The sequence below is a fragment of the Solanum lycopersicum genome, chromosome 1 (assembly GCF_036512215.1).
Source record: "Solanum lycopersicum chromosome 1, SLM_r2.1".
NCBI classification, from domain to species: Eukaryota; Viridiplantae; Streptophyta; class Magnoliopsida; order Solanales; family Solanaceae; genus Solanum; species Solanum lycopersicum.
The window spans coordinates 87,508,051-87,527,348 of NC_090800.1; the positions used below are offsets into that span (position 1 = coordinate 87,508,051).

The 19,298-nt window shown below is 32.9% G+C and overlaps 2 protein-coding genes across 3 annotated transcripts; one reads left to right on the forward strand and one right to left on the reverse strand.

Annotated features, from left to right (window-relative positions):
* Window positions 1-4,323: 4,323 nt before the first annotated feature.
* On the forward strand, window positions 4,324-11,072 carry LOC101254741 (protein STICHEL). Its single transcript, XM_010315882.4, has 6 exons — window positions 4,324-7,102; window positions 7,190-7,406; window positions 7,961-8,479; window positions 9,289-10,012; window positions 10,621-10,693; window positions 10,777-11,072. The coding sequence occupies exons 1-6, from the start codon at window positions 4,916-4,918 to the stop codon at window positions 10,876-10,878; spliced, it is 3,822 nt and encodes a 1,273-aa protein (XP_010314184.1). The 5' UTR covers window positions 4,324-4,915; the 3' UTR covers window positions 10,879-11,072.
* Window positions 11,073-11,298: 226 nt separating this feature from the next.
* LOC101251334 (2-C-methyl-D-erythritol 4-phosphate cytidylyltransferase, chloroplastic) lies at window positions 11,299-16,537 on the reverse strand. 2 transcript variants are annotated; one of them, XM_010315885.4, is made up of 11 exons: window positions 16,225-16,537; window positions 16,065-16,142; window positions 15,775-15,830; window positions 15,131-15,210; window positions 14,886-14,968; window positions 14,054-14,131; window positions 13,744-13,812; window positions 12,759-12,827; window positions 12,641-12,687; window positions 11,695-11,785; window positions 11,299-11,585 (listed from the first exon to the last, which is right to left on the reverse strand). In XM_010315885.4, exons 1-11 carry the CDS (start codon window positions 16,435-16,437, stop codon window positions 11,526-11,528), a joined length of 924 nt encoding a protein of 307 aa, XP_010314187.1. In that variant the 5' UTR covers window positions 16,438-16,537; the 3' UTR covers window positions 11,299-11,525. The 2 variants fall into 2 exon arrangements, with proteins under 2 accessions (XP_010314187.1, XP_010314195.1); XM_010315893.4 differs by lacking the exon at window positions 14,054-14,131 and having other exon boundaries at window positions 16,225-16,520.
* Between the last annotated feature and the right edge of the window lie 2,761 nt (window positions 16,538-19,298).

Sequence of the window (19,298 nt, forward strand, 5' to 3'; positions counted from 1 at the left end):
TATTTGATCCTACTTACGCAAAATTCACATCCAAGGCAAGAAAAATGTTACTGTAGATCCTGAAATTATGAAGATTGTCATCATGTCGAATCTCAAAGATATACATGTTATATTACACTAATACACAGTACCCACCACCTTCTTAAAGCTGTGTTTGTGAGATTATACTGATATTGTTAACTTGGTTCCAACAAACAAACATATGAATAAGAGTTGTTGGGGGGTGTGACAGTGTCTTGATCCTACGAACATTTCTTTGAACCATCTCACTCCAACTTTATATCATTATCATTATTAGCCAGAATACAAATGTAATAATGCTCCTTAAATAAAACCTAATCTAAAAAGTAAAAAGGTTGTAATGTCTATTTATTGGTACTTACTCCTTGGATCATCTATATACATTTATAGTAGTAGCACACAACTTGATGTCCATAACATTCATTGCATATATGTTTCAAGTCCTTTTTCTTTTGTTTGAAGAATCTCCTCTAATCAAGACAGCCCCTTTTAAAAAATATTACAACACGTATATCCATGTTACACCACTTATCCATAAGCTTCTTACAACCATATACTTTACTTTATATCAATTATTTCGGTCATGTTCTATAGCACAAATTTTCTACTGATTCGCAGCGGGAAAAACTTTTGTTTCTAATCGTTTGTTTCTTGACCGAATACATTATATACATTAGTGATGCAAATACCTAGAGATTTACACTCAAAACTATGAACTTCTAAGTTGTAGATGGGGATTAATTTTTGAATAATTACTAAATTAATTAATGGAGAAGAAGTTATCCATATGCTAAGAACATGTTAGTGAAATGATTAACGAATAGGACATTAAAACAGTGCATGTGGCGATTGTTTGCAAGTTACCAATTAACGTGTTTTTAAAGAAATCAATAGTAATTAAATTATCTCTTCTACATGTCTTAAGACAGATCTTTGTATAACCCCAACATTTGACTAATGGATCCATCACATGCTTTAATTTTCTTTTTTTTGATTAATATAATCGATCCGTTTAAATTGATAAATTTAATTTTTAGTTAATCAAAATGAGGACATTTTTGAAGATGGGACGTGAGTATAAGAGGGTGTTCAAATGCATTTAGAAAAATGCTCTCTGTTTTCCTTTAGGGTCGATAACGAATTTAGAATTCAAAATCAAACGAATTTTATATTTTATATATACATCAATTTTTCACGTAGTCATCTAGTTTAGATCTATTAATAGGAGGGAGTTATTATTATTTTTTTTTTTTTGCATAAAGCACATGCTTTTGCAATAGAAAATAAAGATTATTATTAGGGTAAAGTGTTGATTAATACTATTTTGTCATTTGAATAATACTGCATATATTTGACCAAAGAGTATAGTTCGAAGATTTGGATCTTGACAAATAGAAAAATAAAGTTGTGTGTTGATGGATGAGGACTTGCTGTTTTAGTAATCGACATAGAGGTCCCTCATAAAATAAATACAAACACGCCTAGCCCACTTTTGTTAGTTAGTGTTTTTTTTCGAATCGTAATGTTTCGATCAGCATAACGTGATATAATATATATTTATTATAATAATTAAATTTTATATTATGCATTTATTGGCATGATGTAATTTTCAAGGGAAATGAAACAAAGAGATAACTTTTACTTATATTCACTAATTATGTTAAATTAAACCTAAATAAAACCCATTATGCCTTGTCCTAACAAACTTTAATTACATGTTCCTCAATGATTTATTGGCAATAGAAAAGTAGAAACTTTTATAATAAATGTTATCATGAATTTACTGCCTTATTTGGTTTACAACTCATAGTAATTAATTGAATCTAGTACCTTTAATTTATTTCTTTTTATTTTATATATATAAAAAAAATTCTTCATTATCATTTAGGATAATCATCTCCACCAATCATGTAATGTGAATTTATTTACTTCTTAACTAAATTCTGCCAATGATGTGAACAAAAAAAGCCAAATTCCTAGCCGTGATATTATTGATTGATTCTACCACACACATAAATATGGAAATTAAATGCGTGTTTGTACGGTGGAAAATATTTTTTAAAAAAACATTTTTTGATTTTTTTTAATGTTTAAACAAGAAAAATATTATTTAAAAAAAAAAAAAGGAAAAAAGTGATTTTTGAAGAAGAAAAAATAAGTTTCACAAGTGGCATATTAATTTTTAGGCATAATACATATATTGGACTTTAAACTTGGCTTTAAATTTGAACTTTGATCTCAAACTTTTATAGTGCACAAATAGGCACTTTAACTATCTCATATTTCAATAGATAAACACGCGATTCTTACCTGGCAAAATGTGTGAAATGCATGCATTCTGCGCGAGTGAGGGGTAATTTTCGAGGCCCACAAAGGTAAAAAAATGCTGAAATGACAATCTACCCTTAATGAATCTCTTTTAATTAATTTTAATTTTTTTTTGTTTCAAAATGACATGTAAGATATTTTTTTAAAAAAAAGACATGTAAAATGTTTAGTTAGTTGACGTTTGCATTTCACGCACTTTGGTTCCAAAAAGATAGGATAGTTAAAATGTCTATTTGTGTACTATGAAAGTTTGAGGTCAAAGTTAAAATTCGAAGCCAAATTTAAAATCTAATTATGTATTATGCTTAATTTTTAACACGCCTCTTCATCCCAGTCCCACGAGCCTCACCCTAACTTCACAATCCATAGCATTTATTTAGATTATATATAAATATTTTTTATTTATGTATACGAAATATGTTTTTCTTCGTACTAAACACACCTTAAAAGGCAAAAATATACGCTTCATGATTCATTTGGCAAGAAAATAAATGATAATTTTTCTTTCTTTCTTTTAATCACAAAAAGAAAGGAAACTAAATCAGGAAATAAGTGGAAGTATTTTTACGAGGAATTTAGTGGTTTCATTAATTTTGGAATGTAAACAAATTTGGATTATCTTTGAAAATGGGTGTCAAAATAGTATGTCTAATGATTATAATAATATATTTTCCTTATTTATATACATCTATTTTGTGGTCCAAACAATTCATTAATTACATGAGTATATAATTAATTATATTATCTGCTTTAAATTTTTAAAATTAAATTCTCAAAAAAAATTGATAATAAAGTCTGAAAAAATAAGGTGATTTAATTAGGAGACAAATCCATTGGGATAAGGGGAAAAAAAAGAGAAATGATGAAATACAGGACCTATCACATCAAAATAATTAGATATCATAATATTTTATTCAATAAATGAAAAGAAGAGAAAAAAATGAAAATATTTTGAAGTGTGATATATTTTTATTTGGACCTACATTTATGCTATTGTTTCAGTATAGTCTGAAAACTGAATAAGCATTTGACTCTATTATGGACCAATTCATCAATAATTCCACTACCTTACAAATATCAAAATGGGAGGGAAAATATAAAAAGCGATATAAGTCTAGAGTTTTGAGATGTTTTAATAAAATACTTATTTAAAGTAAATGCTAAATATATAATTTCAAAAATTAAAGTTTATTGAATTATTCAATTGATTTGATAGTTTATCTATCAAAACTAAATATTTTGTTCCACTAACATTAATACAATATACAAATGTGACTATCACTATCATTAATATCATAAGATAAAGTACTCAATTTTAATTCTGTATTCACTCAAACATTATTATATGAACCAATACTGATGAAATAATAAATTTTCATAATTGAACTAGGGATGTCACTTGTACAAAACAAGCCTAGCCTTTTAAAAAAAAAAAAACTGAAGTGGGATTCAAAAGTCTTTTAAGAAAATCAGAGCCAAAACATCTTTTAAAATAGGTAAACAACTTTTATCATCTAAAGAAAAAAAAAGTTAAAAAATATGACAATCAAAAGAACAACAAGGCTATCAACTATCGAGATGAATATTATTAGTTTCATTGGTAACATATGAAATTTCAAGAGTTCAATTTCAACGTTATAATTTTCTCCTTATTTCCCCTATCATTTTTCTAAAAAAGAAACAACCTTAAATTGGGGTGTTTAACAACTGATCACCATTTTAAGAAGGTGAGAAATCGTTTGGTTGAGAACAAATTATCACGAGATAAGTTATTTCATCATGTATATGAAATAACTTATCTTAGCACTAAAATATAAATGGTAAAATAAATAATCACATGATAATCTAATACTTCTAACCAAGCGAAAAATAAGATAATTTTACATTCTATCCCTGTAATTATTATACTTTATATTTCACACCAAACGATTCCTCAAAACCACTTAAAAGACTAAAACAAGAGTCAAGAGTCTTAATTTAGACAGTAACAAAAAGGACAATAACAAAAAGCAGCAAAAATCAAGAAAGCCCACAAAAAACAATGAGAATCTTTATTACTGAAGACTGACTCTAGTGAAGTAATACAAATTGATTCTTGAAAAATCTCTAAATTATATCTTAGGCGGGTTTGGAGGGAAACTTTCTCTGTGTCATTTTGTTTTCTTCGATTTCTACGAAATTTTTTACTTCTTCTTTCTGCTGGCTGGCTGGCTACTACTCACTCTTGCCATTTTCATAACCTTAATAACCACTTTAACCTTAACCCTAGACCCTAACATTAACTCACTTGTCTTGTACATTTTTCTTCATTTTAGCTTCATTCTTCCCATACCCATCTCCTCTTTTCAAAGCCCAAATTCATTGCCATCACACTTTATTATTAAGAAAAAAGTCGTTTTTGTCAGATCTGAGTATACCTCTTTCTTCTTGATTTCACTTAGTTATGGTCCCTTTTCTTTTTTCTTTTTCTTTTTTGAGTACAATGGGGTGTTATAAATGAACCCTTTTTGGCGTTTCACTTGCTTTCTTGGACTTTACTATAATCTTTTTTGAATAAAAATATAGTATGTCATCGGAAAAGTTCAGCCGTGGTGGTGGTGGCAATAGTGGGGTTATTGGGAATGGCTTTGATCCAAGTAATCTTCATTTGAAAAAAGAATTAACCCAAATCAAGAAAGCTGCTAAAGTGTTGAGAGATCCAGGGACCAGTTCCTCTTGGCGTTCACCACTTAACTCTGCTAGATCTGTAGCTACAGCAGAAGCACGCAAGCATCATTATTTTCATCATCATAAGGGTAGTAATCCTACTAAGCATCAAGTTAGTGGCTCCTTTGATGCTAAAGGAACTATCTTTGAGCAAGTTGATAGAAATGGTGCCACTGGAAATAATGGGAAAGAGAAAAAAGTGTTTCTTTATAATTGGAGGTCACAAAAGTCTGAGAGTGAAAGGAGTAGAAAACTAGGTGATGAGGAAGATATTGGAAATGGCAATGATGATGGGTCTTCTTCAACTCCAGAGGAGAGTGTGGAGGATAGTTTGAGTGATGCGCGGCATGGTGGCAATGATTCCAAGAGTGATACTTATGTAAGTGATAGGTATGCTTCAACGATTTTAAAGTGTAAAGATACTAACTTTATGCCATCTATTAGACGTAACATGAAGAAAAAATCAAGTAGAAGTAATTATTCTAGCGGTGTTTTAAAACATCATAGTGAAAAGTTGCAGTTGCAGCAACAAATTGTTCCTAGTAGGATTTCTGGAAGAGCGTCAGAGGGTTTAGGTACAGGGAGGGATGATTCCACGAGTTTGGTTGATCAATCTGATGATACTGAGGATTATTGTAATTCTGAGGATATAAGGAGGATTTCTGCAGCTTCACCATTGCTTGCGAAGCTTAAGAATAGGAATCGGGCTTATTGGTCATCTAAGTTGAGAAATAGTGGGAGGGAGGATTCGTCTTATACATATAGCACCCCTGCATTGTCTACAAGTTCTTTCAACAGATATGCTATTCGAAATCCAAGTACTGTTGGGTCATGGGATGCCACAACGGCTTCTCTCAATGATGGGGATGATGAGGTGGATGATCAGCTTGATTTGCCTGGTCGACAGGGATGTGGGATTCCTTGTTGGTCCAGGAGGTCAACACCAAAATATAGGGGTGGGGGTGGGAGTTGTTATTCACCATCCTTTTCTGATACTTTGAGGAGGAAAGGAAGCAGCATTTTGTGTGGAAGTCAAACTATGTATCAAAGAAGACGCCGCGGATCATCTTTAGGTTACACCAAGAGGAGACACAGTTCGAGGAATGGTGCTCAAGGCCTCATTCCATTGCTAACCAATGGTGATGGACAAGGATTATCCTCAATGGGAACTGGACATAGTGATGATGAGCTCTCCACAAACTTTGGAGAACTTGATCTCGAGGCATTGAGTAGGTTGGACGGGAAGAGGTGGTCAACTAGCTGCAGAAGTCAAGATGGACTAGAGCTGGTGGCACTGAAGGGAGAAGATGGAGAGGAGGGCTCCCCGGAAAATATCAGAAGCTTGAGCCAGAAGTACAGGCCTATGTTTTTCGAGGAACTAATTGGGCAGAACATTGTTGTTCAGTCCTTAGTGAATGCAATCTCCAGGGGACGAATTGCCCCTGTTTATCTTTTCCAGGGCCCACGAGGGACTGGAAAGACATCAACCGCAAGAATTTTCACTGCTGCTTTGAATTGCCTTGCCTCAGAAGAAACTAAACCCTGTGGTGTCTGCAGAGAATGTGCAGATTTCATGTCGGGGAAATGTAAGAATCTTAGAGAAGTTGATGGGACGAACAAAAAAGGAATTGATAAAGTTAAATATCTTCTGAAGAATCTGGCAGCAAGTCAGCAATCATCTTCAGGATTCAAGGTTTTTGTTGTTGATGAATGTCACTTGCTGCCTTCAAAGACATGGCTAGCATTCCTGAAGTTCCTTGAAGAACCACCACTAAGAGTTGTCTTCATATTTATAACCACTGATCTTGACAATGTGCCGCGTGCTGTATTATCTCGGTGTCAGAAGTACCTTTTCAATAAAATTAGGGATGGTGATATTGTGCTCAGATTAAAGAAGATTTCTTCCGATGAGGATTTGGATGTGGAGTCAGAAGCATTAGATTTGATTGCTCTAAATGCAGATGGATCACTTCGAGATGCAGAAACTATGTTAGACCAGCTCAGTTTGTTGGGGAAACGAATCACTACCTCTTTGGTTAATGATCTGGTGAGTTTGATGTGTTTGTTTACACCTTTTCCATGCTTTCCATTCATGGCATGAAACCTTTTTCCTGATATTTCTTTTGTTCCCTAGATTGGTGTGGTTTCAGATGAGAAGTTACTGGAACTTTTAGAGCTAGCCATGTCATCAGACACTGCAGAAACAGTGAAAAGAGCCCGGGAATTGTTGGATTCAGGTGTTGATCCAATAGTTTTGATGTCTCAATTGGCTACTCTCATCATGGATATAATTGCTGGAACTCATCCAATACTTGATGCAAAGCAAACTGATATCTCTGGCGGTAAAAGTTGTAAGTAGCATATGTTCACCTTTAAATTCTGTCTTTTCTGTTTGATCTCTTATTCACAAGCTTCGACTTATATTTTGCAAAAGACACTAGATTTATGCTTCTGATTGCAATTTCAGTACCTCAAAACCTATCAAATTTTGCCTGACCTTAGCCAACCATGTGAAATCACTTGATTTACTTCAATTTACGATGTAGTCTTATAAGAAAAATGCGGTTGCTCAAATTAGCCTGTGAAATTGGTTGAGAGGAAAAGGTTACATCATGGACTGTCTAATTTAGAACCTGTCAATTGCGTAGAATACGGTTATTTTACACACTTGTTCAAGTTTCTTAAGATGTTCCCTAACTTTTTGAGACATTGAAAATACAAATGTGAACTGCAAATATGGCATGCTTAATAGTTAATAGGATGGTAATGTATTATCTCAAAAAATTATAGGAAGGTAATGTAACTTCATGTGAAAAAAAGGATGTTTTTTTCCTAGGTTATCAGATTTCAATTGTGACTTCTTTTTCAAATACTCACTAAAATTGCTGGGATTCTCACCTGTCAGTGAACGAGACAGAACTGGATAGATTGAAGCATGCACTAAAGCTTCTTTCTGAGGCAGAGAAACAACTAAGGGTTTCAAGTGAACGTTCGACTTGGTTTACAGCAACCCTGCTGCAGTTGGGTTCTGCCACTTCACTAGATCGAACTCATTCAGGAAGCAGTCACAGGCTGAGTTCTAAGACAACAGAGGAAGATCCTTCTAGTACATCTAGAGAAGCTATATCCCTGAGGCAGAGAACTGATATTCACCATGCACCATGTAAGTCAGGTTCTCCCTCATCTTTTGCGAAAGCCAACCGTCGAAACTCAGCAAGTAGAGAATTGACACTTTCATCAATGAATGGGGAGCCATTGGGTGGTCCACATAATGACACTAAGGACAGCAAGACAGCATCTAGGTGCCCCAACACAAACGTGTTGGATGATATCTGGATCAGATGCATTGATAAATGCCACTCCAACACTTTGAAGCAATTGCTTCATACTTGTGGAACACTTCTGTCGATCTCTGAAGTTGAAGGTAAATTTCTCTTGCTCCACAATTGTAGGACTGAATTAGGTCTTCTGGTTCTCTTTTTGATCTTCAGCTCTCACAATTGTTAAACAGTTGACATAATAAGGAATACACAATATTTTGAACTGCATTGTGTTAAACTTGAAGCTGAACCCGAATCTTTACAGAATTTAGTTAAAGGTAGAGGAAACTTGGGATGGAAGGGCTGTGGGCACTTAAATTGACTTATTTTCTGCTTGCTGTACAGAATGTCATATAGTATGCTAAACCAATTCTTAAAATATAAAGCTATGCTAAACCAATTCTTAAAATAGTTTAGACCAAGATTATTTTATTCTGTTGTAAAACTTTTGAAGGGGAACTGCACTTTTGTTGTAGTACACCTGTGGATATATAGACTCAAGTTACCAGTTTCAAAAAAAAAGATAAAGCTTTTGAAGGCGGAACAAAAAACTCTCAAGACTCAAGTTAGTGATATTTGAGACTTAAAGCTGCTAGGTATATAATCTAGTCAAATTAAACTTTTTGATGTTGAACTAATTGCAATCGGATTGAATGACCAAAATAGCTTTGTCTCTAAGATGCTAATAGGTATCTTACCATTGATCAGCTAGGTCAAAATAGAGTGCCTCTAATTTCAAGGATAGGAGAAAGATCAAGGTTAAGTTCAACATTTTTCTATTTCTGTATCTTACAAGGAAGAAATCTATTTGTGGGTTCACTAATAATGGTGATGCAATCTACTCATTCAACTTAGACACTACTGTGGAAAGCTACTACTATGACTAATCAATTGTTTGGACCTATTGTCTCAGGTGGTTTTGTTGCTCATATTGCCTTTCGTGATAGCAAGGTTAAATTGAGAGCAGAGAGGTTTCTTAGCAGTATCACGAATTCATTTGAAACTATTTTAAGGAGCAATGTAGAGGTTAGACTTGTTCTGCTACCAGATGCGGAGACATCTGATGACAGTGGAAAGCCAATTACATTGATCAATTCTGGAGGTTTGAAACAGATGGGTTCGCAAAATAATATGGTGAAGAGGGAAATAGCAGTTAGCTCAAATCAGGATCCGCTGCAGGTATCAAGAAGTAGCTTTAATGATCCTGAAAGCAAGATGGTTGAAACTTTTGAGTCAGCAAGTGGAAATGCTGGAACGAGTAGTTCTAAAGAGAGAATCTCAGAAATTCCAGTGCAGAGAATAGAATCCATCATACGTGAGCAGAGGTTAGAAACAGCATGGTTACAAGCAATGGAGAAAGGCACTCCTGGATCAATGAGTCGCCTGAAACCTGAGAGGAACCAAGTCCTGCCACAAGATGGTCTTTATCATAACAACCAACTAGAACCAATTAATTCAAGGGAACTGTTCTCCCAGCATTGGCATGATGATCTAAATGAGGAAATTAGAAGTCTGAAGATGATTGACGGAAAGGCTGTTCAGAAGGATCAAACCAGTAAAAAGGGCGACAGTTATCCCATTTCACCAAGTTTGTTGCATAATGGCATATATGGCAGTAATTTCAGCAAAGAGAGCATGTAAGTTCTTGCACTTATCTGTTCATAAGTTATCTCAGTATACACTAAGTTAACATATGTCAACACTTACATAACACAGTATACTTCTCCTGATGCAATGACAACTTTTTGTGGCTTGCTTTAGATGTAGATGAGCTCTTTCTTGCCGAGAGATTTTGAATCCACAGAAAGAATCAATAATTTAAAATTGTTCAGATACTCTAACTTGTCAGGAGGTTGCAACCATCTGAGAAGTGTAATGTATCCCTAATTCCGAAAACTAGAAAGACAGACACTGCTTAGTGGTTGAGCATCTTATTCTTATTTATCAATATGTAACAACTGGTAGTAGATTATATTTGCAATATTCTCACGTATCTTTATTATATATGGAGTCTTACTATTAGTTTTAACTCAATTGCTTGATCCTTGGTTATCTAACAATAATATCTCATTCTTACACCCACCCCCATCTTCTGCTTTAAATGAATACATATATCATGTTTTGTATACTAACAATGCCAGCCTTATCCATTTGCTTGTTGCTTCCTAGGGAGTTAGCTCTATAATTGGCAGGTTTACTTTTTTTTTTTTTTTCATATTTAACTCACTGTTTGGCTTCTCTACAGGGGTTATGAATCAGGATCTGGAGCTGGAGGTTGTTTCTGTTGGAACAACAGCAGACCCCAAAGAAGGGGCAAGGTATGTTTTTTGGACAATCTGTAACTAATTTGTTTCTATAATCAGAAACCTAGAAACATACCTGACATTTAAAATACTAACAGGTTAAACAAGGGACCCCTGTGAGACCTCCTAAAGGTGGACGGTTCTTATGGTTTGGGGAGTGTGCAAAACCAAGGAGAACAGAGAGTAGATTGAGAAGATAGCATTGAAGCTCCAGATTAAGAATGTTCATTTTCTTTTAGTTGGTCTACTGTATTTATTCCATCTGCTGGGGCCATTCTATTCTTTCATGGATATCAAGCTCATTAAAGGATTATGTAAAGTTGTTGCTCTGGGCTTCTGAAATTTCATTTAGTCCACTCAGTTCAATGAAATTAATAAAAGGTCATTTAGGAAACATTTTTCTCTTGCTATTGAGTACATCTTTATTACCTTCTTTCCAAGCCTTATTGACTGTTGCACTAATAATTCAGATTTCTCTAGTAATTTTTATCCTTTAAGAAGGTAAAATAAAGCCCCAAGAACAAAAGTACACCTGTAATTTTAGCATTTCTATTGGTGCCAAATAGAAATTTTTTTTTATTCACTGTTTTCCACTTTAAAACTAAAAATATTTCTGCAAGTTTATAACTTCATAACAAGCCAATTTTCATCTTATGCACGCTTTTGTCAAAGTCTCAGTCATGAGCTGAAAACCTTGAAAAGAATGTTGCTTTCTTTTGCCAATAAGTTTACAAGACTCAATTTTCTGAGGAACTCTTGTGGAAGGTTAACTTCACCTATTCAGAATACAAATTTCCAGGGAATTATAATGTTTGAACAAAAAAAAAGCCTAAGAAAATTGAAAACCCTAAGATTCTTCAATATTCAATATTCTTTCTGCAAGAAGCAAATCATCAGGCGTTGTAACCTGCATATCATAACAACATTTGAATATATTGACGCATCCATAAGCAGCTCAAAGTGCAGTAGAGAGGATACTACTATGAGCCAAAAAGACGATATGTTTAGTTGGCTACCTTTATGTTAGTGTAAGAGCCTTCAGTAATATATACTGGATGTTTAAGGTGCTCCACTATTGATACATCATCTGTTACTTCAAGTCCTTCCCTAAAAGACCACATGAAACACAAAATAAGCAGGGTAATATTTGTTTATATCCTCCGTTTTTCTTTTTCCTTTTCAGTTTGCCCCATTAATTCATCTTTCTTCCATTTAATGGAGATAAAGAGTGGCAGATGGATGTGCTGACACTTTTTCTTTTCTTTTCAAGTTGCCTGATCCTTTACTTTCTCTTGGACTTCGTTATATTCTCAATTCATTAAGTTTATTTTGGTCTAGAGTTTGGTGTTTTTGAAAGGAACGTGACCTAGAACCAGTCTTACCCTCATGCTAGGTGAGAGACCTACTAGTTACTCGAGCGAAAACCAACAATGAACTTTGGTCCATCATAGTTGAGGAGGTTATGGGTGTATTTTGAAAGGTCCAGAGATAAGTGCAACAAACTTAACTGGCGGGTGATGGGGGAAGTATCCATATATTATCCAAATTAAAAAGGTGTCTCTAATATAAAAATGTAGAACAATTTTGCTCTTTAAATAACTGTGGTGTCCTTGCCAGAAAAAGAAAAAGAAAATGTAGCACTATCTTCAATCAAGTAACAGTATCAAAGGCCCTAATAAAGATGTACAAGTCTTGAGAACTAATTTGTTTCTAACCCCACTTGGCCCAGGCTTATCATCTCTAACCTAGAAAAGAAAGTTGAAATATCATGCCGACTAACTTAAATGACATGCTTCAAACTGCCTGTCATTCTCAAACTTCTCAACAATAAAACTTATGTTCTATGCATAATCATGATAAAATTATTGGACAACATACTAGACATTGAAACTCTAATAAAGAAGCACAAGCTTATTGAATATTGAAAGTCAAAATTTGTTAGAGACGTGAATATAGGACTACCTGTTGACAAGCTCGAAACCCTTCTTAAGCAACTCAGGTTTGATTATCTGTGCCAGACAAAATTGTTTAACGGTCTCTGCAACTGCAGAAAAAATTCTAAAAGAGAAAGGCTTACTACCTGAGGTGTCTGCATTTCCCAAAGTGTTTTCCTGTCAAGAGTCTTCACAACGAAAGATTCACTGTTTGCCTGCACCAGAATTGACATGAAAATTAATAGACCAATCAGAACCAAGTAAAAGTGATATAATATAAGGAGGGAGACCTTCTGTGCGATGCCAATGCACTTAAATAGAGGCTTTATTAACATTCCTGTCAACAGTTTTACATTCATGCCAGTCAGGTCAAATAGGGGAGGTGAGAGATAGAGGGCTATATTTAAATTTCCTAGCAAATGCCTTAATTTTATCTGGCCATCATATTTAAAGCACGGATAATGAAGGTCCTGCAGGGTATTATAAAATGTGGTCTTACTTTTCATATTATATAACTGAATAAGTATGCATTTTATCTCCCTCCAAATGTTTAATAGAACTATAATGCCAACGTTAATTTCTGTCAACAAGAGAAATTAAAGGAGAAATAATACTAGACAGCAACTGTAGGACAGCCTAAAAATACTTCTTATTAAACAAATATCAAACAGATATAACCATTTGGTGATAATAGGATAATGCATACTAGTAAATAATAAAAGTGAAAATCTATTGACCAAAATTGAGACTTAATAGTACCATGCTACAACTTAGAAGCACCTGAAACATGTTTAGGAGATTATGCAATATCGATATAGATGAAATAGAACATAGGTTACACGACATCCTAATAGTTCCACAGTAAAAGCCTAGAGCAATTAGCCTGCCAAGATAGCAAAAAGAGCAAGTCTCATAGTACATTGTCCTTCCTTGTACGGGAGTTGCTTTAGAAATATAAGTTGATGTCTCTAACAGGAAACTATAAGCTTGAATATCTACTTACAAAAAGGCTACATAAAACTCAGAACATGCTTCAATTTGCTACCATTTCATTCTCTCATGGGAGATGGTCAGCCACCTGAAGCTTCATATTTTATTACAAATCAGATACTAGCAATAATTAAGAGCTACCTCTTTGATTGTAGCTTTGGCAGGAACACCAAGAACTGCTGCTCCAACCAGCCAACCATCCTTCAGGACCTGCAGAGAAGATTCTTGGAAAAAGTAAAGGAAGATTTGTCCTTCAGAATCTTAAACATACATATGACCTTTATAAAATGTCAACGATCTGCATATAATGTGATGCAGAATTAAAGATAAAGAAGATGGATATCTCCAGAATTCATGTTATATTCGGCAGGAGTACTTCCCACAATACCAGAAATCTCTTGCCAAAGCCAAGAGACTAAAGGAGGAGGAGGAGATTATGCAATGATCAAACCTTTTCTACATCTTCAATTTGTACAAGAGGTCTTGCAGAGTCATGGATGCATGCGAGTTTGGAGTTTGAATCAACTTCCTGGCATGCAAAGCATCAACACTTTCTAAAAACCACAATCACTACTGAGAAATACCATGGCCATAACATTGTCTTACTGCATAACATAATAACGACACAAATCTGAACAATATGTGGAACCAAATAAGATGAAGATATTTCACAAGTTCATCTTTAACTATGGAGTGAATGCAAGACATTTGACCAGAAATTAAATGAACAATAATAACTCAAGATCACATGTTAACATCCAAATCACCAAAGAAAGATGAAATGCAATGCAAAAGGTAACTCTTGAGTTTAAGCTTTTAGCCACTTGTTGTTCTCCCTAAAAAGTCAAACATTTCAATAGCATTTGGAATGAGATCAACTTATCACTCTTATTTGGATAAGAAAAGAGATAAAAGAATCTTAAGGACAAAAACTGAGCAGCGAGGACTGATCACATAAGAGCCTAACAGTTTTAGCACCTTAGACGAACCAAATGAAGCAGGAACAACTAGATAACTAGTTAATAACTTTTCCTACATGAAGTATACTGTATGAAATCAGCAACAGAACCCAAGTTTACTGAACATCAGCCCAGTGATCTACTAAGTATAACCAATCATGATAGGACTGAATATTTGGCTAACTACATATTCTGGAGAATGAAGGCTGAAAAAAGGCTCTTGGTAAATTATAGAAAAATTAAGTTCTCGAACATAACCAACTTTGTTTTTTGAAAATTGGAAGTGAGATACCTATACAATTTGAGTTAGCATACAGCACGTACCTGAAGTCCGCTGTATACAGAATCTTGTCTTTCCTTCCCAGGCAATGCAAATTTTAAGTCGACTTGGATATACTCTTTGGCATCTAAAAAATAAATGAAGAATTATTATATCATTACCTTAGTGTTTGCACAAATTCCTATAGATATTGCAATCAGAATAAGGAAGGTAAGTTCACATTCATTGCTTTCTTGGACATTTTTCTATTGGCTGCACACACACACTATAAGACATTTTAACTCTATACCTTCAAAAATGTCTTGATAAGAAGGATCACATACAACAATAATTTCCTTCACCTGAGGCATCTTGGAGAAAGTGTAGAAACTGCAACAATCCAACAAATTGTCACCACAAAGTCAAATATGTGATCGAACTGGTTGAGTAGATACAAAAGATTCTCTCCAAACTGTGGTTCCAAAACTGTTAAATTTCTACATTAAATGGATTTAGTTTTTGTGGTGCCCAATACTTGTGTAAAATAAACATGGGGGTCCTTGGTTTGGTCGTCTAACAGTTCAGAAAACTTTCTGAGAATTGATAGACAGAACTCAATAGCATCAGTGTTCAAGACTTGCAGTAGACCATCTCTCTTCTGATTACCCATCTTGACTTGCACCAGTCTCACACAGATTATGTCAAATATCAAACCAACTCAATCGAAGAAAAGAGGTCCTGCTAATGACTACCAATTTCGTGGCGTTATTAGCTAAACCCTTCTTCGATATATTCATCAATTTTCCAAGGTGAATTCGTGCAAACTTAACAATTTCTCGCCACAGCATAAATTATAGAAGTATCAAGATGTAACTTATGTCTACTGTCTAGCACTAGGAAATTTGTTTTAGATAGGTTTAGTCATAATTGAATCAAGTTGACCATTACTTTTACCTGTACAATGCAATTGGCTGGCCTAGAAGTGGAAGATACTGCTTTGGCATGCTTGCCTATTCCAAACAAAACATAACAACATCATCATCTGACAGAAGAAAGTTTTAACAATGTAGATATTGAAGATATGGGAATGAAAGATGCAAAGAATTGAAAAACAGAACAGTTTTTAGAGACCTTCTGCATCAAATTTTAGATGAACCAAACAATACAAACAATGAAAATAGAATTACAAGTAATAGGAAACAACAAAATAAGTTATTTCCCTCTTAAACTCATATTTAACTTACACCCATTCTTTTCCCCTTTCCTCCAGCAAGAAGAATCACAGAAACACTTTTCTCCTCCACCACCACTACATCTGACTCCTGACGATATAAAAAATGCCAATGTTCAAGATTCAATTTTTCACTGAAAAAATAGAAGATCTTACATCACATGACACATAACCTTGTTAAGATTTTCTGAGGTGGAAGAACAAGAAATCTTGAAAAGACCCCTTCTTGGGTCAGCATGACTGTAGGTTCTTCTGCAAGGATTCTTTACAAAGTAGGTGGGGAAAAGTGAGATAGAAGGCAATACATTCTTGGGTATATGAGAATTACTTGCCAAGAACATTGGAGAGGAAGATGAAAGGATGATACCCAATTGAAGAGTAGACATGTTGTTGTACTTTACTCCCTCAGTTCAAAGAGAGAAAACTGAAAATGAATGAAAATAGAGGAGTTGATCCTTCAAATTGAATGAAGACTGTAATATTTATATAATAGTAATCCCTTTAATTTTGGTCCGTTTAATTTATCGAAGTCTTTTTGCCAAATATTTAAGAAACCCTATTTTCGTTATATCTAATCAAACTGTCCAAATAAAAAAATGTAATTTTTAATATTTCAATTTTAATACTTCTTAAGTTTTCCTTTTTTTCGTTCGATGTCGGGTGAATGTGTTGAAATTTCGATTAAATTCATATATACACGGCAAAGATAACATTTCAAATAAATTTTCTCCCATACTCATAAATAACCGAAATTTGAATTCAAGACTTTAGTATTATCTTACTATACCACAACCCATGTTAATCAACGTTATAGCTAAAGTTGTTTCACAAATTTTCTTTCAAACAAACTGGGCTTACAAAATTATGATAGTGCGTAGCGTAAATTTTGTATATAGCATTTTATATAGTAATATTATTAAGTTACGACATTAAATTTTTTAATTTCATTGTGTAGCATTTAATATCTCACTTTATTGCATTTTATTAATAATTATATTGGTAATTATAATTTATTAAAAAGAGTTGTTATTAACAATTAATTAAAAATTATGAATAAAGTAATAATGGATAATTAATGTTAATAATTAACACAGTGACAATACAAATTATGAAACTTTTGTTTCTTTATTAATTGCTACATTTAATGTAGGTAGCACGTTTTCTAATATGAATAGTTGCACTTTTTAGGAAGTTTAATTAAAGTTAAATGTATGATTAGCGTTTTTAGGGATATTAAACATTTTCAAATTATCATCATTGTCTTAAATATCTCTAGTTAGTTAAAATAATATTATTTTTTTGAATTAATTCCTTAAACAACCCAATCAAATAATAACAAATATTTTTGGATTTTCAGAATACTTTCAGATTGTCATCTTCAAACATATTTGAATCAACGTTACAAGTAGTCTTCTTTTCAAAATTTCACGATTATTTTTAGATTGCTTTCAACGTATAAGTCATTTTTTCTAAAAATTCAAGAAATTTTTCATAGTTGTATATTTCACTTCTTTTTTTAGTAACCTGATAAATTTTGGCGTACAATATATGTTTCTATTTAAATTATAATATATATTTTTATATTAATTTTGTATTTGGAAATGTATTGTGTTTATTTCATTGGAGTATTGTATAGGACAATGAATGATATATTAACTGTATATGAAGTGTGTATGAATTATATGAACTGATTATAAATTTATGTAAAGTTGAAGTCTAATTTTTTTTAATAGTGTATGAAGATTATACGAAACATGTATCATTTGTGTATGAAAGTCCATTTAATTTTTTTCAAAATTACAGTATATGTTTCTAATGAAATTAGAATATATGTTTTATATTAATTTTGTACAACGGGTAGACCAAAACTTGAAAGATGGAAGGGGTTTGCTGATGTGAAATTCAAAAGGACAAAAATGAGTTGCAATAGATGTCGTCAAGGTGGACACAATAGAAAGGCATGTTCAAATTATCCTGTGCAAAAACAATGATTTCATAATGTTACATTTGTTATTGTGTTGTTTTGAATGTTAGAAACATGTTTTGTTTTATTGAGTGCAGTTGTTATCATTTACATTTATAAAGTTTGATTTCGTAAAAAATTGTCATATATATATATATATATCATTTGTTTCTGTTATATATGTCAAAGTTTAATATGACATTCATAATTCATACAATGATTATACATTATAAATATACATTGAACTATACTGTCATTCATGAAATGTTTATATAGTATTCATACAATGTTCATACAGTATTCATACAATGTTCATATATGTACCATTTGTTTCTGTGACATATATCCAAGTTCAATATGGGATTCATAATTCATAATTCATACAATGTTTATACATTATATATATACATTGAACTTTACTGACATTCATAAAATGTTCATATAGTATTCATACAATGTTCATGTATATACCATTTGTTTCTGTTATATATATCATAGTTCAATATGACATTCATAATTTATACATTTTTCATGCAATGTTCATATATTTTGCATATTACAATCGAAATTTATACAAAAATCATATACATATAATAAAGTGCAAATATTCATTTAAGCATACTACCATTAAATACAACAGTTAATAAATTTTGGCATATACAGTTAAATATATTTTATACAACATGCAGACATGAGTGTTACAAAATCTCTACTGCTGGATTTTTGTGACAAGTCAAAGTTATCTCTTGGTTTCACACACCAAGAAGACGACGAAGAAGAAGAAATTGATGAACTATGTGATTCTTCACTCACTTCGTCTTGTTATTCATTAACAACCGGTTCTCCAATCATGTCCGGGACAAAAAATTTTACTTTCGTCCTCTTGTAACATTTTTTTTCGATTGTTTTCACCGTTGACACTACTTTCCTTTTAGAAGGACTAGACCTTACTAGTTCATCATTCGAAATCTTTCTAATTCCATCGCAGCTGTATAGCCTGAGATTTGCGATTGAATTTGGTTATACATAGATCAAAAGATTTCAACCATGAAGTTATCGGTATAGTTTGTACTCTTGTGAATCTCCTTAGGGTATTTGGTTTAGATATTGTATTCAACAACCCATATCCTAAAAATTTATAGACAAATAAATATTAAAGAATTTGACATAAACAAATATAAAACTTGAAGAAACCTGCATTATCTATACAACGTAAATTTCTCCTAAAATCAAGCAACTACATATAAAAATTAAATAATTTGACAAAAGAATCAGAGAAAAAAA